General features: G+C 40.6%; 1 protein-coding gene across 4 annotated transcripts in view; it reads left to right on the top strand.

The window, feature by feature from the left end:
• Nucleotides 1-798: 798 nt before the first annotated feature.
• Nucleotides 799-24,565, top strand: part of slc6a9 (solute carrier family 6 member 9) — a 63,499-nt gene continuing 39,732 nt past the window's right edge. For 2 of the 4 annotated variants that reach the window (XR_010166024.1, XM_063886179.1), the window contains exon 1: nucleotides 20,674-20,918. Coding sequence is in view for 3 of the 4 variants with exons in the window: in XM_063886179.1 (XP_063742249.1) it covers nucleotides 20,877-20,918 (42 nt within the window). In the remaining variant the exon portion in view is untranslated. Of the gene's footprint in view, nucleotides 894-4,701; nucleotides 4,819-6,120; nucleotides 6,395-20,673; nucleotides 20,919-24,565 lie in introns of those variants that run through there. The other 2 variants (XM_063886180.1, XM_063886181.1) reach the window with 2 other exon arrangements.

Genomic DNA, 24,565 nt, shown 5'->3' with positions numbered 1-24,565 from the left:
CCTTTAAGGCACCAGTTGATCATTTGTGAACCTAAAGCATTAAGGCTGTGTAAAATATTTATGACCGTAACCCAAAATATTTAGTCCTTCAACTCCCTCCTCTGACGACTGCCGCCTGCCTGCGTGTCTCCTCCTCCTCCTTCCCAACAGCACTACAACCTGATCGGTCCCCCCCCCCCAAAAAAAACAAAACAAAACAAGGTAAAGCCTGAATCTGCATGCCAAAACCTTCGGATTGCCATCATCCATTCCTCGACTGCATCTGTCATCTGTCATACCTTCTCTTTTTTCATACATGTGGAGGCTTGCGTCTATCATCAGTAGCCGAGGCTACCACACCTGTCTGGGGGATGCATTGACTCTTTGTACCTCTGGCATGGCTGAGGGATGGCTTAAGCAATTCGCATTATTGTGAAACCTCACTCTACAGAACAGATGCGATCGCATTTCCCTACACACCAACAGTGCACAGTTGTCTGTGAGGAATCGTTGCGGCATGCTCTCTTAACAAAAGAATGATCAACATTTGCATTGATTTATTCGCTGAACACGTGGTTACAGAGGAAAACAAGCACTTAATAAATCCTCTTTTACAATTGCGTTGACATAGCCTATAAGTATTGGTCTTAATGGCAAGCACACCATCTAACACGATGGGTGACAGTCAGGCAGTGTCTCTGACGGTTTGGTGTCACAACACAGGGAGCCCCTTACACATGTTGCCAACCCCCGCCTGATTTCGGTTTAGAAGGAGGGGCTTAAGAAGAAGTTTTTGGCACGGCTGGCTCGAAGGAAGACCGGACATTAAAGGTGATGCAACTTTTTAAAAAATGAAATAGTGGCGGAAATAACAACTGGCACACTGAGAGCAGAGTGATCAACTCAATTCCGCGGTAGGAAGCTTTCTCATAAACCATAGACTTTTTTTGTGTTTCAGTTGTAATGCTGTGGGTTTGTCTTGTAGTATGTGGCTTCGGGGGGCCAACAGACCATCTGCTATACTGTGATCATTCCCCCCCTAAAGGAGCAACCTAATGTTTGATGTTGAGTCTGTTTCACAATGACACTCGATCTATTGGTAGCGTTTAAACACGTGTCAGTGAAGGGGACACTCAGTTGAACCCATGCTAAGTGATCCATTGTGTGATGCTGACTATTGAAAATACGTTTTTTTTTTACCTCTGCGCAGAGAACCACGTGGCACTAGACGTGGCCCCTCCCCTTGTTGTGACGCTACGTAAGAGGGAGATTAGATGACTTTCATCATGGGAAATGTACAAGTAGTATTCCTAAAATGCTATATTTTTTAATATACATTCTTATATTCAAGAACCAATTACAACACTTGTTGAAAATCATGACAATACTATTATCCTACTGTTATTGAAATTGAAAAGTGTACAACATAAGCCAACATTATTTTTCAATAAACAAGAAGAACGAAGGAGATGGTACTATTTTTGCTCTCAACACTATTGCTAGTGCCTCAACTCAGAATAGTAGTATCTTCTGAGTATGTATTTTTTTTCCTTCAAATTTGCATTTGTGTCATTTGATATGAGCACCAGCACCTCTAAGAAATCGTCAGCCTTATATAACCCATACCCATATCACAAATATGTTTGCTTTATTTAAATTCAATTATTAAATTGTGTAAAATAAAACACCTTTCTAATGATAATGTGACGTTGTAACTATACACCAGAGACATACATATATACATGCCAAATAGTGATAGCTTTTTGCATTTTTTGATCAGCCAAACAAACCAAGAAAATAAATGGGCTGAATAATTTATAATGAAAAATATATGTTTCAGTGTTACTACTGGTACAGAAAATAGGCAGCTCCAATGATTGGTAAAAGTAGGGTATGTCAACAGTAGTTTCGCATGCATGAATGGCAGCTACCCCAGCCCCCAACACACATGCATACCACCCCCTTCCCACTATATCCATATCCACACACAGAAGGGCCTTCTTTCATCCAGCCTTAGAGTTCACTGTTTGCTTTCCTTGCGTGGTATCTGTAGGTTGCTCACCATTTTGCTCTAAAGGTTGTGGAGTTAAGTATCAGCATTTGTTGCCAGACCATCATATTCTTGTCTTTCAACAGACAAATAGTACACTTACAATTAAGAATGAAAGGTTCATCAAGTCACCACGGATTGCCAGTTTTATTTATGTGCAATTAGTCCATGGGTGATTATTTTAAAAAGCAAAATGAGGACACATGGTGTACCAAAAAAAGGGTGTAACCTAAAGATAAAGTACACCCATTCAAGCCACTTCATACAGAGGAACCAATTGATATAAGCATTCAATATGAAGTTGACTGTATAAGTGATTATTGACAACACTGCAAGCAGCACTTCCGGGGGCAAGGGAATCCCTTAAACGGCACGCGTTCAAAGTGGCAATGCTGACCACTTTTTGAGCGCTGAATGATCTGAGTTTTATTGATTATCATTCCAATTTTGTTGATCTTTTTGAATTGTGGCTGAATTATTTAGGTTATTTGACAGCATCAGGTTTTTAAAAATCCCAACTGCTAGAGTTATTTCAACTGATTTAGTGCCATCATGCCATCATCATCTGATACAGCTGTAACTGTCATTTGATTGCCACTATTAAAAATCCCTGATATGCGCTTAATTTGTAAATCCCCTATCTTATCATTCCCAATGCCATTTCCTTTTTGTAAGAATTCCTTACTTTTTCAGCTGTCTTACATGATGCATAGCTTGCTGGTTGTATTTACTGGATGCTTAACAAAAGCCTAAGCATAGTTGGTGCTGCTTTGAGTGCTTTCCAAATTCCCAAGTCATATTAACCTTTCTGAGCACAGTGTAAGAAAGAGGCTGTCTATCACGGCAAAACAGAGCTTGTGAAGTCCCAATCATACCGCTGCATATTGACATTATGGATAATAGACACAACTACTGTGCAAGCCTAAAAACATGATTTGTTGGAAATGGCAATAACGGATGCTATTTTTTCTTGAACCCACTGTTACACACCATGTTAGACAGTGAGCCAACCCCACACTGCTGCAGTGTAGTTGCAGAGTCGAAATCTAAAAAAGCTACGATTATTGTGGGAGCACAGAAGACTTGTGTTTCATCTGTATTCCAGATGAAGGAAAGTAATTAGTGTGTCACTCTTATGCGTCTTTACCTCAGTTCCTTTTTTTTTTTGCTTTGATGATGGCTTAACAAAATTAAGAAAATAACAAAAAACTAATTATCTTTCAGTTGTGTGCCTTGTGAATTGGAGATCTGTGCCTCAAAAGGTCACCCTGTCCCCAGAAAATGGAGCCCTAACAAAGAAATACTCATGATGGTTAACGTGCAACCATGTGGCATCCTCCCATTTTTTTTTTTTAACCAACAACAGACTAATATTTCCACAATTCTAATGCGTAATTGATATCAGTAGGGCTGACATTAAGGTGCCTAAACTAAAGATTTGTGATAGGGTTAACTCAATTTGCAAAACATTGTGAAAGGACCATTGTAACCCGATTGCATGTGACAAATACCTTGAATGGGGTCATTAGTGACTTTTGCACCCAATATTAGGGACTGGTTCTTTCTATGCAAGTTGTTTGTCACTTATTGAACTTCTTTCACACTATGCTGATGTTCACTGCATGGTACGGCTCAGCTTAGCTTTCATTATTTTTGTTACCATGTGCTAGGGGTGAAACAATAGCAGATATTTTGTATTGAAATTGTACATTTCTTAGAACCAATTTGATACTACGGTAAAAAAAACACTTGTCCTCACAACATATCTTCCCGACATGCAAGAAGTATCTAAAACTGTTTAAGTGTCCGCAGTCACTGTGACTCATTCAAGTGGTTTGTGGACTATTGCTTTAATGCCTTGAGTTTGCCATTTTGGTGTTGGCCATCTTGGTCTTTGGTCGTCACCACCTTGGTTTTTTGTTACAACGGAATGCAGAAAAATACATTTTTGATGATTTTTTTTTTAGAAATATTGTTTAGGACTGGAAACACTGTGAAAAGGTTACAAATTGACAAAACACAAAGAGCCTTGAAACTTAAATGAAACCCAGACCAGAGAACACCGTTGTTGCTACTTGTCAATCACAAGGTAGTCCTGTCTTAAAGCAACCAATGCGATATATTCACTCTACTCTAAAAGGAAAAATAATGTATAAAATAAACATTAGCTTGCTTTACTGAAGAAGACTTGAAACTAGTCATAGAACCATTAACTCATCAAGAAACTGAGGAATGTGGTACTTTTTCTCATAGACTTTTATACAACCAGACTTGTTTTTGCAACCAGTGAAGAGAGAGTTTAAGTTAAAGGTACTTTATAATTGCCTTCCCTTGTAAGACCTGAAGTTACCGTCTTGGAAAACTTTGAAAAGTTGTCTATTGCATGTGACCCTCACATCGCAATATTATTCTCAGATAGAACAAAGATAATAGCAAATTTGTAATAAAACATATAATGTTTGTTGGGCTTTTATGTCAGCATCAATTTTTAAATCTGCGCCTGAAAGCTCTTTGTTTTTCTCTGCATCATCCCTTATTAAAGCTTACAGACTCGTCAGGTCAACCTCTTATTGCCACTCCTCCTGGGATGGCCCAATAGGCTTGAGTCAACTCTTGCCTTGTGTACATACATTAGTAGAGTCAACCCGTGGGATTGACTCAGAGTGCTGTGACTTGATCCAAACTTCTATCTTCACACCTGTTAGTTTATCACCTTGCTTCTTTACTTGATATAGAAGTTGGTGTTTCCCTTTTGATATGTTTCTTCTTCAAACATCTTAGCGCGGACGGTAAGATTCACTTTTTACCATAGTTTTGTTTCTAGTTATCTTTCAGCAATGTGCAGCGTGCTGTGTATGATAGATGCCCCGGGGCATTTCGGTACCCTGTATGCTCCTGCACATAAATGTGTGTTTGTAACACAATGGTAGCTATATTTGACCACTTTTCTCTCCTTTTGCTGGGATGCTTTTAGTACACTGTCTAGGCTTTTTATCATTTGAGTCTGTGACAGTCAGTTGAAGGGAGACATGCTGCATAGTTTCAGTATTTCACACGCTCCAGTGTCCACATCACAGCTCAAGTTGACTAAGAACTGCAGTATATCCACGGCCGATAAGTGATGTAAGCAGATGATTTAAAATTTGTTTTTGTTTTTAAATCTGAAAACATTAGATTGACACAATCAACAGAAAATTACTTGGCAACTATTTGGGGAAATTTAACAACAAAGTATTTCATCTAGAAAAAAATAAATACTTGACAGACATTCTGCAAGTTTGTGTCTTTTTATACCATTGTCATTTTTATATGTTTGGGGTTAGGATTATTGTGTAACATTGGGCCTTGGACAAATCGATCAAACCAAAGAATAATCTACAGATTATTCAGTTACAAATAATTAGACATTGTTTTACACTTCATCCTGGCTAAATTCTGTAATCCAGTCGTCACTTATTGTCTTATGATTAAAACTACATTACAGAAATGTTATATTAGAACAAAAACAATCTATGCATTTTTACTGTATGCAATTATTTAAACCAATAGTGTTATCATAGAAAAATTATATATTGGCATTGGTCAAAAAGTACTAATCAACAGTCAAACTTTGAAGTAACTCACCCACATGAACTTCTCAGATTAATTCAAGTATTTTTTTTGCCAATTTCCTCTAAATCCGAGCTGTTTTTCAGTGTTCTTTTCAAGTTTGGCTATCCTGCAGCGGTAGTCAGTGAGCAGTCTAAACGTTACCCTAACAGTTAATCTCTCTACACAAAAGGGCACTTTGTTATGGCAGCTGCTTTGCTACAAAATGCAAATCTGTTACTACATGTTTTCTAAATGTTCTCTCTGCAACTTTTCTAACAGATTCTTTGTTTATTAAACTCTGAGTGCAACAGTTTTTTTTATTTTAACCTCGAAGCAGGTCATCTACAAAGACTGAAGAATTGTTTTGAATGTGACCAAGGGGACAAGTAACTAAAAAAAGTGTTGCCTTGCCCCCCCCCCCCCCCACCCTTACCCACTCCTCCCCTCCTCCCCTCCTTCCCTCCATCCCCCTCTCTGCCTGTCACATGTTCTTTTCACAGCATAGAAAAGTTTCTGGATTAGGGCAGAATTAACACAAAGCGGCGACGCCACTCCAGCTACACTCGCAAAACAACGCAGAAGAGGCACGAGGGGGACCAAGACACTCGAGCGAACGCCGCCTCAGAAATACTTCGAATCACAGCAATCGCGAGAAAAGGCAGAACGAGTCCATCCCAGAGAGAGTGAGAGTGAGAGAGACGGCAGCAGAGAGGCAGGGGATCTTTGCCGACAAGGTCCTGAAGGATGGAAGAGAAGCAGTTTGCCGGGATCCTGGTGAGTTGAACTTTTGTTCAGTGACACACACACACACACACACACACACACACACACACACACACACACACACACACACACACACACACACACACACACACACACACACACACACACACAGATGTCATACATGGATGCAGCCTCATCTCTGGTGGGATGCAGCTGCTGGACCACCAGTTGAGTCTCACTCTGCCTGCCCTTGTCCCCAATTTAATCAAAAAAAGTCAGGGTGGTTTAGGTCACTTTTGGTCTCAAACAGGCTTTTGTTTTGCTTATTTTACACTTTGTTTTTTATTTAACTTTCAAAATGTCTTATGTGCACCTCCAACAAAGATACACGCGTTTGCACTACATGAAAATCCTGCATTTTACCTCTGAGTGATCGTTGTGTTCAGTCCTAGCTAAGCTGTCATCACCTGCTGTTCACCACGGTGCTCAAGCACTCATCAGCGTTAACACTGTCCCGGAAACTCCCAACAATTTCACTGCAGCTAACAACTCCCTACCGTGCTTTGACAGTACTTCCCATTTATCAGATTTTTTTCAACCGTCGTAGACAATAAACATGTTTTCTGTGTGCACTGATAAGAGACTAAGGCCAAGAGGTAAAGTGTCAGTGACTGGGGATGTGCTTTGCAAGGGGGAAGCATTAAATAGAGGCTTGTCATTGTTAGCAGTCAGGTCACTTCTCTCCCCTTCTCTCAGTTCGGTCCAAGTTCCCCTGTCCGTCTTGAGACGATGATAAACACAACTCTGAGTCCACACTCTGAGTCCAAACTACCGTCTGACATTTTGGTCATTTGAAGCCTCGCGTTCCTCCCAGATGGCTCCTTTTTTCTTTTTTTTCTGACGTGTGGTTTTGAGATGCATATCCGTGTTGAAATGCATACACAGCGTCTCAACTAAATGGGAGGAGGCGTTATCAGTCTGCTCCCTCCTCTCGCTCTCTCACAGTATTTGAAGGTGAATGGAGATTTTATTCTTGTTCTGTTCTTTTGCATGGGTTTGTCTGCGATTTCAGCTCAGTGACAGTGTGACAATCAACCTGTTTTAAACACTGCTGGGGGGTTTAAAAAAAGTTCTGTCAGGGTAGATATGGATATCAATGGGAGTGTATTTAAATATCACACAGAAGATTTGAATTGTTTCCCAATGGAAGAGATTTAGTTGTAGGCTTGTGCCTGTTTTTGTATTTTTTGGTCACTATGAAGTTGTGTATTAACTCCTCTCAGACACACACAGGAAAGTATAACACAATGATGACAAAATGACCTATCATAGATTAATCAAGCAGTAGGGAACGCCCTTTCACCCCACATCCACTAGGTGGATTGAGGCCAACAGTGATTGAGTGCTTCAACAGAAGAAATTCACATTTAAAAGGTTTCTGTTTAATTTCATGAGGTGTATCACATCTTACAGCATCACTTTAAAAACACATTAGATGTTTTGGGGGAAAAAGAGCAGTTTATTATTTGGTTCTACCTTAATAAAAGCTTAGTAAAGTTAAAACTTTGATATAAAAGTTGAAAATGTGCCATCAGTGAATTTTAAGAGGATGATTTTGTGAGAGAATGCAGTCCTTGTTACATTTCCTAATACACTTTTAACTTTATAATTGAGATTTGACTGTCAGTCCCACTTTCTTGGACAGAGCCTCCTCTTATCACTCATATAAATGTGTTTGGCTTAAGGTATGTCACATGTTTTTTTGCTGCTAAAATGTAATCATTTGAGAAGCTACGTAACTGGTGATTTTGAGGGTCTTGAAACTTAAAAAGTCACCCAGAAGGTTTCTGACATCGTCTTATTTATATGATGAGATATCATTTTTATATGTATAACTTGGAATTAGATTCATAAGAACTGCACTTCAAAAAACATTTAGGGCATTGAGCTGTACTCTTTTCTCTCCGAGGTCAATAATTTTAGAAGGATTTCGTAACATTGATCAGTCACTTATTTTCCTCAGAAGAACTGCAGAGGTTAGAGTGTAACTGACCCACAACTCTTATCTGTGTATGTAAACGTGGTGAAAAGCTGCAGGGAAGATAATAACACCCCAGCTATGATAACGGCTCATGCTCACTTACCCACAAACCGCTTCTCCTGATTGGTCGCTTCTTGGGGCTGGGACGGGTTTACTCGCTGTTAGACAGTGATGTCAGTGTCTCAGAGACGACAACACAGAATGAAAGAAAGTGTGTTTGCTCGAGAGAGAATTACTGACTGAATCTTAGACCTTGCCCTCCCATCGCCCACTGTTGCTTCAACTTTTCCTCCACTCCTCCCTCTCTTCTTGCTGTTTTGTCATCACATGCTAAATCCACTTATCTTTGTCTTTTTTTTCGGAGAGTGAAAATTACCCTTCCTGTTGTGTTTTCTAAACACCTTTCTTTTTGGGAGTCGCAGCCCTTTCATTGCAGTCTGCTTAAATGTATTTATGCCGGGTCCAGATGGTCGGTGGATGGACCCGTCACCGTAAATCTCATGACACACAAGGCGCTCGCTTCCTGCTACCGCTTGGCTTGGCTGATAGCCTTCTGCCTGGACTCTTTCTGTACAAACTTAATTCCCCTACTCGTTCAAAGGGAGCCCCCTTCACCTCAATCTTCTTGCGATGTCTTTGAGTGCCCTGGAAGCCACCACTTCCACCCAACGGATGAGCAGATGGTGCCCCGGCAGTAGCTTTTACTGTGTGGATAGCTGTCTCTTTTGTGGTTATTCCTTAGTGACTCCTTTTTTGGCAGCCTACCTTTTAAGTACATATAAAGAAAATGTTAGAGTAGGAGGAGTTGGACGGAAGTTTTGCGTATTTGACTGCTGAGCGCATGTTTATATGTCTGGCTGTACAAACCACCACTGCACCTCAATCACCCGTGAAGGCCAAGTGGAGTAAGAGGTCACCTTAAACTGACCATTGATCAAAGATGTTATTGGCAAAGCTTTTTTAAATCTTATCTTCTCCTTTTAATCCTCAATTATTAAGAGGTTTAGGGTGACAGGTGATGCCAACGTGGTTCTGATTCCTGCATGTTGTATCAATGATAAACACTTAATACTTTCCACATTTGCAACAAAAATGTAACTCCTCACAAGCTTATTAATAAGAAACTCGGTCCTGGTTCAAAAATACAAAACTTAACACTATCGGTTCCTAGTACATTGTTTTACAGAACAACCCTAAGTGCTTCTGTGGGAGACATAAGAAGATTTCATTCAAACATCTCATCACGTCTCATAAATCATTCCGTACATTTTGCATGTGGCAGTTATCTACTGCTAACACAACCATTACGACGACTGTCACTGTTCCTACTACCATTGCTACTACCACTGCTACTATACTACCACTGCTACTATACTACCACTGCTACTATACTACCGCTGCTACTATACTACCGCTGCTACTATACTACCACTGCTACTATACTACCGCTGCTACTACTACTGCTACTACTACTGCTACTACTAGTCCAGCAGTGGCTCAGTCAGTAGGGGCTTGAACTGGGAATCGTAGGGTTGCCGGTTCAAGTCCCCAAACAGACTTGAAATATGGAAAGTGGACTGCTACTTGGAGAAGTCCCAGTTCACCTCCTAGGCCCTGCTGTGGTGCCCTTGAGCAAGGCACCGGACACCTCCAATCCTCCCTCCCCATTAATCCCCGGGCGCTGCACAATAGCTGCCCACTGCTCCTAGTACTAGGATGGGTTTGCAAGTGTGCATGTGTGTGACAAATAAAGAGGGCTTCATCCTCCGATTCTATCTATCTATCTACTACTGCTACCCATACAACTACTTATACTACTACCACTACTTCTACTAATACAACTACTACTACTACTACTACTACTACTACTATTACTGCTCCTTCAACTACATTTTCAACTACTACTACTACTTATACAACTACCACAACAACTACTAATACCACTACTACTACTGCTACTACTACTGCTACTACAACAGCTACCACTTACAGAATACTACTACGTGCATTTAATATCGAACTACTTCAGCCTACTTTCAGCTACAGAAACCATTCAACTATCAAATTATTCAGCTATTTCAGGAAATTGTTTATACCTATTTTAACTTTTCTTTTAAATATTAAGCTTTTTTATATCATTGCTATTTTCCCTTCTCTGCCAGTCTTACATTTCACTTTCAAGTTTTCCATCAAACTCAGTGCTGTTTGAGCTTCAACAATTTCAATTCAAATAATTTAACTTTTCTGCATCTTTCTGTTAAGTTCAGTAACACACTTTTTTTGTAGCTAAAAGCAGCTACAGACACCATTCAACTATTATAATATTCAGCTTTTACTGCATTTTCAGCTAAGTTCCAGCAACAAATGTGCACAGCTTACAGCAGTCACACGCATTTTCAGCAGGAAATGCATTTTCTAGTTCTGTGTAGTCCTTAAATGATGGGCCTTCTGTGTGTTATTGAATATATACAACAACGAAAAAAACGAAGAGACCACTCCAAATGTTTCTTAAATCTTTATCTCTACATGTATGGCAGCCATTCCAGTGTCTGTTGAATTCCAACACAAAGAAAATTGTTGGTAGTTTATAGAATACAATACAATTAAAAAATAGTCATTTAACTCAAAGACATGTCTATAAATAATAAAACAAGAGAAAATTATAATGATGAAGTGGTCTCTTAATTTTTTCCGTGTGTGAGTGCGAGAATGAGTTGTCACTGACTGTGTGTGGGTGTTTGTGTGGCCATAATTCCCAGAGGTTGTATGGCTAATGTGTGCTGTAAGCTGTGAAGTGGAAACTAAATGGAAAGAAATATTGGAAACCACAACCTCCCTGAGGTCACGACAGACACACATACACATACACACATGCACACTATAAAACATACATGAGCAGAGTCTTGCACTCATTTATGCTCATTTATGCTCATTTACCAAACAAAATATGAACAAAACCTCAATTACCAATATGATATTTCACACTATCAAATAATAAATGCACGATATGTCTAGTGACTTAGTTACATGTTTTTGCTCAAAGCTACGACAAAACTGTGAAGCCTAAACTTTTTCCCATGGGCCAAATTTGAACTTGCATTAGTTGATTTTCCCCCATCTCCTGGTCTGTGTGTGTGTGTTGCCAAATATATGTCTTTGCTCATGACCTTTAGAGCGATGTTTTTACCAAAAGTGCTCCACATAACAGGAGTGTACTTATTACAGGTGAAACTAGACAGGTTATGTCCCGCTCTCCCTCTTTCGGTCCTTATGTAAGAAACATATTGAGTTGCCAGTGAGCCAGTTTAGTTAACGTGAGTGCTCAGCAACCGTGTTGACTGCCTCTGGGGTGAGGAGCCAACAAACAGATGTGAACTAAAAGAGAGAGGGAGAGAGAGAGAAATACAGAAAGAGCCGCAAGGGCAGGTTGGAGAAGAAGAGTCAGGCATGATTTCTGTTTCTGGTTTCCCTCCTCCTTCTGACTTACCGGCTTAATGAGAAGAGAACAGTTTTTTTTTTTTACAACCAGCCGTAGGCAGCGCCTAACGTCAGTTTAACAGCAGCCACTGTGGAGAACGTACAATTGAGGGACAAGGGCCACAAATGCCAAACACGTCCACTGCTGGGCACTGTTTAAAAGGTAACCCACCACCATCCAACCCCCCGTGTATGCACACACACACACACACACACACACACACACACACACACACACACACACACACACACACACACACACACACACACACACACACACAGGGGAAAAAAAAGAGGCTCCATTGTGTTTCTGTCCTTTTTAGATTTCGTTTGGAAAAAACGACTCAGGCAGAAAATTTCGTTTTTCTGACTCTCTTCCTCTCCTTTTTTTTCTGGTTTAATGGGTCTCCCTCCCTACAGTTTCACCAAAAAATACAAGCAAGTTCGGGAAAAGGGGGACTCTCCATCTCCGTCCTTTGAAGTCAGTGAAATTATGGCCAGGGCTCTGACATTGTCTCCGCACAACAGCGCTCTTAAATCTCCCCCGGTTTTCTTTGGTATTATTATAATTTTTTAACGGTTTCCAATTGAACTCTTTTCAAAGAACCATATTTAGGTAATTTGTTGCGCTTGAACCCAACCTGTGTGTGTGTGTGTGTGTGTGTGTGTGTGTGTGTGTGTGTGTGTGTGTGTGTGTGTGTGTGTGTGTGTGTGTGTGTGTGTGTGTGTGTGTGTGTGTGTGTGTGTGTGTGTGTGTGTGTGTGTGTGTGTGTGTGTGTGTGTGTGTGTGTGTGTGTGTGTGTGTGTGTGTGTGTGTGTGTGTGTGTGTGTGTGTTAAGCCTAGGATGGGATCTGCTTTTCTCAGGGCCGGACACAACTCCTAAGTGTTTTTTATCACTTTTCCTCCTCTCTGTTTCTTCCCTTCTTTAGCTCCATTCAGACAGGGAATCTATAACATTGGTCAGTTGATCAGGAAACAAAAAATGCTATTTGGTTTTATGGGAAAGTTCCTAGTTGAATGTGGTCAAACATGATCGAGGTGCAGCACTGCTGGACAACATCTGTTATTTGGAAAATAAAGTCACCACGGAAGAAGGGCAATCAAACAGGCGGTTATGAAATATTCCACTTTTGACTGCTTATACTCACAGCTTAAGAGCTGACTATCTAGAGAGAGAGAGTAGCCATACTAGTATTTTTTTAGTAACATCATAGATACATTCTCTAGTGTTTATCATTTTTGCTATAGACGTTTATACAACCCTAAAGTACCCAAGCCATTGGAGTTTGATTTTGATTTTCAAGGCAAACCAATTTGCTTACTGGCATTTCCAGTACTTGTCACTAATGTACTACTGAAAATAAAAGTGTCTGGTAATCAACTGTAATCATTTTTTTTACACATCGGGAGCATCGGAAACAACTGTAAACACAACATTGATATAATTGGGAGCGTGTTTGCAGTTTGCTATGTATATATCAACTAGTCATACGGCAACATTAGCATTCATTTGGAGTCATATTTCTGAATTTACGTCCTAAATTCACACTGATCTTATTCATTAGCTGCTAAATGCTTTGTGATGTTACCCAGCTAGTTGTGAAAAAGAACACATTGAACTCATGAGCCTGCTCTGAAAATCAAAACAATAAGCTGAAAGACACTAAATTGCTCAATGGTGTGCAATAATTGAATCAATTATTAATCTTAAAAGTTAATTAACCTAGCAAAAAGAGAGGGTGTGAGAAAGTAGTAAGTGGTAGTAAGTATTCTGGGTTGAAACCACACAGTTTTCTAACGATGTCTGTACCGATGTTCACTGGATAAGATTTGGTCAGTTTCTGAGAGAACATTTAGTTGTATCCAAAATAATCAAATATATTAGTCTTTCTGTCAGGACATATGACAAACAACACTGAACAAAACTGTTAATTGACACAGTTGATGCCCGTCGGTCAGGTCGGGCTGTAATCTGGCTGAGAAGGCTTAGTCAAGGCTTACTCAGGCATTCGGTAAACTAAACCCTTATCTTTATCACCAATAGAGTTATGAAGAGATGTCATTAAAAGGTAAACAGAAAATGTAATTTGGGGATTTTGCCGTCTTTGCAAACACCTTGTAGGGGAGTTGTTGATGTACACAAATCTTTGCAATCTTGGATGCCTTATAATTGCTTTGCTGAATGAAAAATGTCACATCCCTTTCTGCCTCCGCTTTTCCACCTCTCGTCACATTCCAAGCGCGACATTGACTTCTGCCACGTGAGGCCAACTTCCGGCACGTGTTCCTCACTTTCATCCCCAGCAATGGTCCCATATGTTTGTCGAAATGTGTATGTTGTGTGCTTTTTCCGGCCCGATTTGTTCCCATGCCTTCTCTCCAATGAGTCCCGCTCTCCCCGGGGGTCCTAGCCAAAGCCTCACGCTATTTATACAAGGCCGAACAGCTGGGGCCCTCCCAGCCAAAGCGGAGAGGGATGGGTAGAGAAATTATCATGGAAACTTCAGGTTAAACCAAGCGTTGGAAATATCTCTCTGTTCCCTCTTCTTTGCTCTTTTGTCTTCTTCTCCGTCATTTGTCTTTTTCCCCTGGGTGTCCAAAGTGGCCAGGTCGTGTTTGGCTCAGGTCAGCTGGACTGCCAAACAAACATCAGTTATCTCTCTTATCTTTTCTCTTGTTATCTGGTCTCTAAATATTTTTTGCCTGTTTTTATTCGCACACTTGCTTTACTTGCTTCAAATTTAAGAACTGGGTTGTTTTGGACTGAACAAAAAAGATTTTTTTTCCCCTCCAACAAAGCCTCCACACATTTTGTCCTTTTGTTGCGCTAGACAAAGCAGACCTGCTGTTGCAAAACTGAGCTTTTTGTGTTTCTACCCTTTTTTTCTCCTCTATAGCTTCTGCGTAGCATTTCCTATTGAGAACCTCAACCCTGTGAAGTTTTCTCTCTCAGTTCTGTCTCCTCACCGCCCGTCCCTTCACTTATTTCATCCTGTTGTCACTTCTCCTATCAAATCTTCTTCTGGACTGTTCTGCCATACTCTCTTAGGCTTTCCTAATGTGAAGCGCTCAGGAGGGAGGAGAACGTCCGGCCTATCGATGCCTCCTTCAGTTCAAGGCCCCCTTCACAGTCAGACGTCCCCTCACAGGCATGTTGAGCTAATGAGAGGTGAAGAGATATTAACAAGATTGCTGTAAGGGACAGATATATAGATCGAGGATGATGTAATAAGCCCAGACTTGGATGTTGGGTCCCTCAGAGAATAGCCTTTCAGGGTAAAGCATGCTGCTCCATCGACATTAAAGGACAAGAAATAAGGATGTAAAGCAAGAGGCTGTATGTAATTTGCATAGTTGGATTTACATGGCTTTAGCCCATCTCACCAACATCACACAATTTCAACAAGCCCCCTTTGATATGTGTTTTTAAGTCTTACGGATGACCTGAGTCAAAGTGGATCACATCCTGTCTGTCATTTGTTTCCACTTCATCTCCTTTTTGTAATACATCAAAAACTCAACAAAATTGGAATTATTAAAAATCCAATTAATCCTGCTAAAAATATAAAGGAGGAAAACTTAAAAACTGATTTTGGGAAAAGTACTAGAATACACAGGCAAGTGGTCGGGCTCAACAGCACCCGTAATGGCAAGACTGTCGACTACCAACTTCTAAGAGTGAAATTGAGTTTGCTTTATGTCAGCATTGGACTTTGCTCTCTTTGCCTTCTGTATGTTGGTGGTTGTGTGTGTTTGTGTGCTCACTTCAAAGTGGAATCTAAGTTGCTTAAGCTCCTGGTTTTTGTTACTATTGAAAGGTGGTCAGATGTGTGACTGTAAGACAGTGTGGTCTTCTACCAATTGGAAGATCAGTGGTTTGATTCCTAGCCCCTGCAGTCAACATGTCGATGTATCTTTGTGCAAGATACTCGACCCCACGTTCTTCCTGATAGCATGGCCAATGGTGTGGGAATGTTTGTGTCCATTAGCAGGTGGCACCTCTGTATGAATAGGCATAATTGTGTGAATGTTGACTTGCATATGTAACAGCACTTAAGCTCAATCTACTATCTATTAGACAACAATGTTTTTAAAGGCCTTAGAAGGAAAAAAAAAACTGTCCTTATCACAGATCCTCCCGCCTCACAGCCCCCCTCCTGCTTCAGGTCATCGCCTTCAAACTGGGGGAGGAAACACACTCAAAGTAACACAAAAACAGAAAGCCCTCAGTGTTCTATCTGTGACAACATAGTGTACAATTGCACAGTTTTGTAAATCCCTCGTGAATATTTCCTTGTGTTTCATTGGCCTTTTGAGTCACCAATCTTTCATAAAAGAAAAGCATGGGGGGGGCAGTATATCTTACCTGAGCCTTTTGGTGATATTTGAAGTTCTTTGTCAACACAGATAAGAGTGCTTTGGAAAAAAAGAAGAGAAAAACATGAGAGAGGAGATGAAGTGGAAGAAATTCAAACGAAAGGAGATAATTTTCTGTTACGGGACTCCTGTCTGGATGTTTGATGGTTCACCTTTGTCTTGATTTCATCTGTCACTCATCCACTACTTTTCCCACTTTGCTTAGGGAGTCATTGGCTCCCCAAACAAGTTTGTCCTTCACTCTCTTCAGACACCCAGAACTTCACTGCAATATACACATTGCAAAATGTTAAACCCTGGACTGGAAAGTGGTGATTTTTTTAGAGAAGGCTTTTAAGTGTTCCCTAAGCAAATGCATCTGAGGCCGGCTGACAACAGGAAACCTTTACAGGCTTGATTCCAATAGAGATATCTAAATAATAAGTGTTTAAAAATTGCTTTTGAACAATTGTAATAGAGCTGTGTTTATTGAGTGCAACTGAATAATTACTGCTCGTTAACAGCGGGATGCTTTTTATTTTGAAGCAGCTACAGGAATCATGAGTTCTTATGATACATATCAGTCATTGTATACATCTATATACTGTGTTATAATTACTGTAATAAAGCATCATATTTTTGAATGCTTATTACTTTAATTATACAGCGCTAAAGACAATGCATCAAAGACATAGGAATCATAGGAAGTGTTGCTGACAATTTCAACAAACGTATGGTTTGCTTTGGTTGTAAACTCCTATACTGTTATCTAATTGTAAATCGTTTGCTGCTTTATAATACAGTTACAAACTAATACCCTGTTGAAGCCAAATTAATTATTTCTGCTAACCTGTTACATACAAAAAGAGTGTAAAATAAATTATTTCAGTGTCCCCCGAAGCAGTTCAAACCCAAAGTGTCAAATTAAGCTGCTTACCTTATCAAACTAAGAGCAATAGCTAAACTATCTGTCCGCTAAAACTCCAAACTGCGTCCTAATTTCAGTTCAGCTTGATTGCAATCATGCTGCAAGCATGTTTCATTACCTGCTTGATTTAATGTCTAGTTTAAAATCCTAAACCGGAGACCTCTGCTCCAACTATCTAAAAATGACTGCATACTTGCTAAGGTCGTCAGGGGGCTTATTGGTTTGTCAGAGCAGGAGCTTAAAAAGGATGAGATAGGGGAAGCCTTCTTAGCCTTAAATGTTTTATTTTATTTCTCTTTTATATCTCCCTTTTTTATTGATGTATGTGTAGTGATGGCTTGTTGGATCAATGTGTGTGTTTTATCCCCGGGTTAACCTGTAATTGATGTTGGCATGTGCTCGCTGGTTGACAGGAAAGCCTTGAGGAAATTCTTCCTGACCTTATCAGTGTTCATTTCCTTGTCGATTTGTCTTTCTCCTCTTTTCTTTTTAATGTTGGCTTGTCGTAGTTTACACTGGAAAGCAAATGGAACTCTACAGGATCTACAGCTGAGTTGTTCAACAGAAAAATAATTGGGCGACCATTTTTAATATCAATGAATCCTTTATTGAGTTCTTTAAGGCCAACACCACAGGCAATTTATAGAGAGCAATATCCAAACGTCTCACTGTAAAAAGCTGAAAATTAAATTTTGAACCTGCCGATTAACTTCTTAATTTAGAAACTGTTGTAGGTTTAATAATTGTTAGCTGTAGACCTCCCTGCATCCAACTATTTCTGCAATCCTTTCATACCGACAATCATTTTTTTTAAATGTAAAACTGAATGACAAATTGTAATTGTCAGTAGAGTCTTTCTGGAAACATTTGCCCCATAATTAAAACAGGTAGTAAAGACATGTATGCTGTCTGTGGACGTGAAGGTATATTAAAGAGTCCAAATTAGAAGAGTTCAGGCTCTTGATGTCTTTAACATCCAAAGGATTCAGCCGTTTCCAAAATGTAGCGAACAAACACATTGTCCACATTGTTTTTCTCTCACTCTGGCCGTTTCGCTATTGTAGATAGTAGACATATCAAGAAACAAGTGAACATTTTAACAAGTTGGTGTTGTTATCAGCGGCAGCATCTGTTCTTCTCTAATTAGAGTTAAATGACCTCAAATAAAAGGGTAATTAAGTAATAAAACAAATCTTTCCCCCTCCTCAAACAGCCAGCTGCAGCCTCAACACGCATTCATGTCGGGATCTGTTTTTCCACAATGACTTATACTGAGTTTTCACAGATTCTCCCCACACCTAATGCCTGCATGATTATTGTGTGTGTGTGTGTGTGTGTGTGTGTGTGTGTGCGTGTGTGTGTGTGTGTGTGTGTGTGTGTGTGTGTGTGTGTGTGTGTGTGTGTGTGTGTGTGTGTGTGTGTGTGTGTGTGTGTGTGTGTGTGTGTGTGTGTGTGTGTGTGTGTGTGTGTGTGTGTTAAACCCTTAGTTAGATTTGACCACATCCAACAGACCCTCCTGGCCCAGATCTAGTAAGAAGTGCGATCCCTGTGGCGAAAGTAATACACACACACACACACACGCACACACGCTGTTGCTATTGTTAAACTAGGCCCACATTTAATTTATATATTAAATGTCATTTTGTTGAGACTTTAACGTTTCTGGTTACTCATTCCCTGTTAAGGAATGCGATAAAAAACGAAGCTCTGATTAAGGCCACTTGGCTGAAACCTAAGTATGTTTGTTTATAAAGGCCAGTTGAAAGACTACTTGGTCCTGAAGATCAATATGTCCGATACCTTTGTACCATTGGACACCCAATGGTACAAAGGTTTTGCAACAAAACCAAATGCCGGAAGTTACATTGTCTAAAGGGTCTTTATACAAGTAATAAAGGGGGTCGCCAGTCTTGTTCTTGTGTACATTGGCGCTTGTGTGCGTTTGTGTGGAATGTAAGTTGCATAAGCTACTTGTTTGTTTGGCTGTTGAAATGTGGTCAGAACTGGTTTGGACCCCAGAAAAGATAATGTTGAAAACTGCTATTTGCCAGACGAAGGTTAATCTACTCATTTAGTCAGACAGAAGTAATTTTAAAAGCCTCTTATCACTGTAAATGATCTATATACTGGGCTGTACATTTTACGTGTCAACATGTTTGACTATTTGTTGCGGGCACTTGTTTTCATTGCCCTCAGTACTTCCTCCGAGCAGACTGAATAGGGCGGGTATATGGTAATGATTCCTTCATTGGATCCCCTGTGAGATTCTAATCCTCTGAATTGATAGACAAATGAATAGCATCCTGTTTGCGTTGCTCGTCTTGTGTTAAACATAACTTGAGGGCCTCCACTCAAGCGGCAGTGGCCATTATCCCCGGCTATCAAACACCCATTAGGCCAGGCGCCAGTTGCTTGTCAACTTTTTACATTATCCGCACCACATCCTGTCAGAGAATTGACGACCAGTCTCGTTCTGCTGCATGAGTGATGTTTTTGTTGATCACTGATCGGGGCTCTATAGCGGATGCACTTTTACCTTTTTCTCTCACCCTCACTTCCTCGCTCTTTTTGTTGTGGGTAGCCATTAGCCATATGGTTGCAAACAGGCATAACAATGTGTGTGCGACAAAACAGAGGCTCGGGAGGGAAGCGCTTGAATTTGAAAGGGTGTAACTCTGTGAACATGTCGCGTTTGAGGCAGAGGAGGAGGGCTTTGGCTCTGCTGGCCTCTTGGTGTGACACGGCAGAGAGTGGTGTTGGGGGGGGGGGGCATTGGCAATGTCAGGGTGTAGAGACGGACAAGGATTTGGAAGAGTCAAGTGCCGCTGAAAGGGAAGTTGTTGGTGGTCTGCAGAGTTGCAGCAGCTGCCTCTGAAAACAAACGGAAGAAATAAGAGAGACAGGGAGAAAGAGTGGAGGGGGGTGGCAGGGGAGTCCAGTTGAAGGCGTGCGGGCTCCTCACTTGTGGGCTCCTCACTTTTTTTGGGGTCCCCCCGCTTTAATCTGTTGGGAGAAAGAGTGAGGGAGAGAGAAAGCTTGGCCGTAGCCCATGAGTGCTCGAGACCTCCCCCCACTACTCCGGTCAGCTTAACTAGAAGTTTAACACCCCCCCCCACCACCACCACCATGTCCCCACCACCAACGCCACCATCCTCTCTCCCGCTTACTTGCTCTGTATTCAGCCTAGGTGCTGGAGTGACAACGGGCCATTCATTGTGGAGGTAGAGGGAAAAGACTGTGGATCTCTCCTGTGTTTCTTTTTTGGAAGGGGGGCTTGGTGGGAGTTGGGGAAAAAGGGGGGACCAGCGGAGGAGGAAGGAGGGGAGGGCGCATATTCCTGAAATGGTGAAATACGACAGAAAGAAAGGGAGCAGAAAGAGAAAGTAAAAGAGTGAGAGGGGAAAGAGGGAGGGGTGAGTAAAAAAAGTAAGAGCGCAAAGGAGGGAGGGATGGCACAGCCGGGAAGGCAGAAGGAAGGGAGGGGGGGTGAGAGAGAGAGGGGAGAGAGAGTGGGCTACCATGCCGAATGAGCAAGAGAGGCGGAGAGGAAGCAGAGCTCCATCAGATGAAATGAGGTGAAAGTAATTCAGGCATTAATCAAGCCAGGGCAAAAGGGAGGGTATACTGTGTTTTCTCCCCCCTCTTTCGCTGCGGAACTGAAAGACAAGGTGTGAATGAAGGAGCCTACAGTGGCCAGCAGAGAAGCACCACTGGGTCACAGCATCAAATCATGTCCGACTCGAACACCACTGCCGCTTCCACCGCAGACCAGGTCAGTTCAAGCTGTCATTCTGTTTGCTTTTTAAGTTTTTGTTTTTCTACTGGCATCACAAGCGAGCGTGTTGATCTTTCTTCTCTTATTAGTTGCGCCTCAAACCAGCTTAAGCAGCAGGAAACGTCTTGGTAGAAGAGTTTGAACTGAGACTTCTTGAACTGAGAGAACCGAACAGGTTCCGGTCAGATGTATATTATCTTTAGATCCCAATTCGGAAGTAGTTAGAGGAAGTTTCTAAGAGCAACCGAGCGAGTGTGTGTTTCTTGGACTATCAAAGCAACGATTGTTTTGCCCGGAGCTGCCTGGACAACGGTACAGGGTCCTGAAAGAATTGAATTCATCAAGACGAGCTATTGTCTACGCTGCCTTATTTTTCGGTGATCATTCAGGGGGTCTGTGACGACTCAATACCCCCCGCACCACGTGAGGAGGGGGACGCAGCTCTTTAAAAACCTGACCACGTGTGGCGGCCCTGAAAAGTTTTTATAAGTAATTGCAGTGGGAAGTCTGGGCAGTGCTGTGAGGGATGGGGTTGGTAAGGAAGTGGGCTGGTCCGCCGTGTGTGTGAAAGAGAGTGACAGAGTAGAAAAGCCGAAGTGTCCAGAAAAAGGAGATATTTATACCCCCCTCCAGCCCCCCCACCCACAAGCTGCTTTAATCGCACACTTTGGCACATCCATCCTTTGCTCGTTTTTGTTGTAACTTTGAAAAACTTTGAAACAATTAACTCCTCTGATCCGTTTAAGATAAGATATACAGTTAATTTCAGTATGGCAGGTAGAGACAAAAAGTGTGTGTGAGTTTCTTTGTTGTTCTGTGTGTGTGTGCATCCGACCTTGCTGCCGGTTGATGTTGTTAGCCAAGTCCTTGTCTCCTGTTTCCGATTACTACTGTCAAGGCTGACTCAGCTTGCTACAGTTCTGAAGGCAAATACACACACTCACACACATATACACGTTCACATTAAAAGATGGGCAAAAAAGTTTAAGGTGCACACGGACACACCAACACAGCTACTCACACAGAAAATTCAAGAATGTGCTGTAAGTGGAAGGTTGATGATATTTCGATTTGCATAATATGTATGCAGGTGTGTGTGTGTGTGGGGGGGGGCGTGTGGGGGTGTGTGTGTGTGTTTGTGTGTATGCGTTTCAAAACTAAAAACTCAGCAGTCTCCATGCTATTCCGCTGACTCTAGTCCAGATGCTTTTTTTATGTTAGCTAAATTGGTCGCAAGGACACTTCTGCACCGATTCTGGATCTTTTTGATTTGTTAACATACATTTTTTGTATTTCTCCCAAAGCTTTGACTGACAGGACTGTGTGGTTCAAAATTATGAATCTTCATTTACGAGTGTTATCATCAGAAACCGAGTGAAGGTTTTCAGGTGAAATTGTCTTGCTCCACACCAACTCTTATCAGCTTTGTTGGAAATATTGGATTTATCAATGTGCTTATGTTAAATGTCATAAACGAGATGCAATGATGCAAGTAAACCTGATATGGCTCTGACACTGATATTCGGAAACAAACGGAAGAAGGGAAAAGGTTATCTATATCATTCAGAATGTTTATGTACCTATACGGCTTTCAGCAGTCACGTCACTGTTCTTATAGAGGCCAAAAACGAATGCCTTTGTTCATTCAAACATTTAGCTTTCTTTCGTAAAAAATGCATACCTTTTGAATCAGTGTTATAGATTCAACACTGGTCACATTGAACAAGTGTATGAATATAACTATCTTGTTGATCCTTACTCAACTATATTATTTTAGAACTTGCTAATTATTTCAAAACGGAGACTTTTAAGGGTATTTTATTTTTATTAAAAACACAAATTTTATGCTGAACTCTAAACCAACCAAAAAAATGATTTGTGGTTTAAAGTATATGACTCTAGTCTTCTGTAAATTAACCACTAAGTCTTGTGAAGGCAAGGTACGTTTTTATTTGGTCAAATTTGGGTTTCAGGGTTGCATCTCAGCAGTAGTTGAAAAAAATACCTATTTGGGTCATTAAAAGTTGGGTTTAAAATAAAACAACACAAATGTATAATAATGCTGAAAATATATACCATATCTGGATCAGTTTTGATGGTTTGATGGACCTGTAAGAAGAAATCAGCAGTTTGATTAACATTTTTTGTTTTTTAATTGCTGCTGCGCTGTGCTTTGATTATCAAAAATGCAAAAACAACCCTGTCTTTTTAAATTGCAATTGGGCCACTTTTCACTGCCTGTTTTATTTTGCAATTGTAGTTTTTTTTTACGGGAACTACATTGGGTTGCATTCATTTTCAAGCAGTCATTGAACACCCCCTATTAACAAATAAACCTATAGCACTTTTTGTAATACATTTAAACAATTGTTTTTAGATATAAGAACTTTCTATCATAACTGCCCCTTTCACCACCCCATCCAAAACTTTCCTTGATCTCTGTCATTCTCCAAAGAATCTTCTCCCAGTTTTAAAACCACCCAAAATCCACCTCAAAATGTTCTTTTCTGACTGCAAAAATAATTTAATTGAAAATTGCCCTTCTCTGATCAAAGCCCCTTTTGTTAATTTCCTCGGTCATTGCATCGGTCGCATCCGTCCTCTCAGCGGTAGACTGACCTCACGGTGTTGGGACAATACTCCGAGGTCATGTGTGCATTTAGGGCATGCTCCACTAATAATTGGAGTAATAAGGAGTTCAGACAGATTTGCTAATTGCTAAGTGAGTGCTGGTGATTGCCTTTGACATCCTTTTACTGAAAGAAAAGATCAGATCAGAAACCATTCCCACATCCCGAAAACAGCACACATTGCTTTGACTTAATGTAGTTCTAGGATATTATACGGTACTTAATTTTTATTACCCTATATTTAAGTACCGCACATTGTATTTCTGGTAAATGCACACAATTAGGAAGGATTTATTTTTTTTTTTTTTAAATAAAAAATCAATGAAATTGTCAAAGATGACGGACATTGTTTCAAATTGTTTTGATGTCGAATTTTAATACTTTTAGACGCCTGCCATATAATCTGCAGAGAGAATCGCTGTTTTTGTGACTGCCGTTTGTGGTAACTACTGACACAAATCTAAAAGACTCTCTACAGGGATGAAATACTTTTATGGTTGTTGTTGTTGTTGTTGTGCATTTCTTGTATAGCAAAAATGGACTAAAATTTTAGTTCATCGTACAATCTTCTGTTGAAAAATGTAAATACTCCTTGAATCCTTAATCGATACCACCAATCTGAAATAGTCATAAATCAAAGTATTGCTTTAACAGACTGACCCAAATGATGGCATTGTATATAAACAGATGTTCTGGATCATTGGTGGCCTTGCCAATAAGCTAATGAGGCCTGTTGTATAGAAAAAGCAGAAATTCTTTTAGTGGCATTTATCCAGATCAATGTTACACTCCAACACCTACCTTTTCTGTTTGTCTCTTATGGGGAAATACGTAGACATATATATCCAATTGCCCTGAAGGCTGTCAAAGAGTGATATTTAAAACCCTTGGTGTTTGGTTTTGGCAGAAATATGCAGAAAACACATCCCAAAACTTTAGAAATGGAATTGGCTTTGAAACATCCACGGAAATCCAATATAATATGGTAGCTGCTGATATGTAGTTCAGTACATT

Source organism: Eleginops maclovinus, chromosome 6, assembly GCF_036324505.1.
Source record: "Eleginops maclovinus isolate JMC-PN-2008 ecotype Puerto Natales chromosome 6, JC_Emac_rtc_rv5, whole genome shotgun sequence".
Lineage (NCBI taxonomy): Eukaryota > Metazoa > Chordata > Actinopteri > Perciformes > Eleginopidae > Eleginops > Eleginops maclovinus.
Note: the sequence above shows the minus strand (reverse complement) of the source record. Positions and strands in the feature narration are given on the sequence as shown.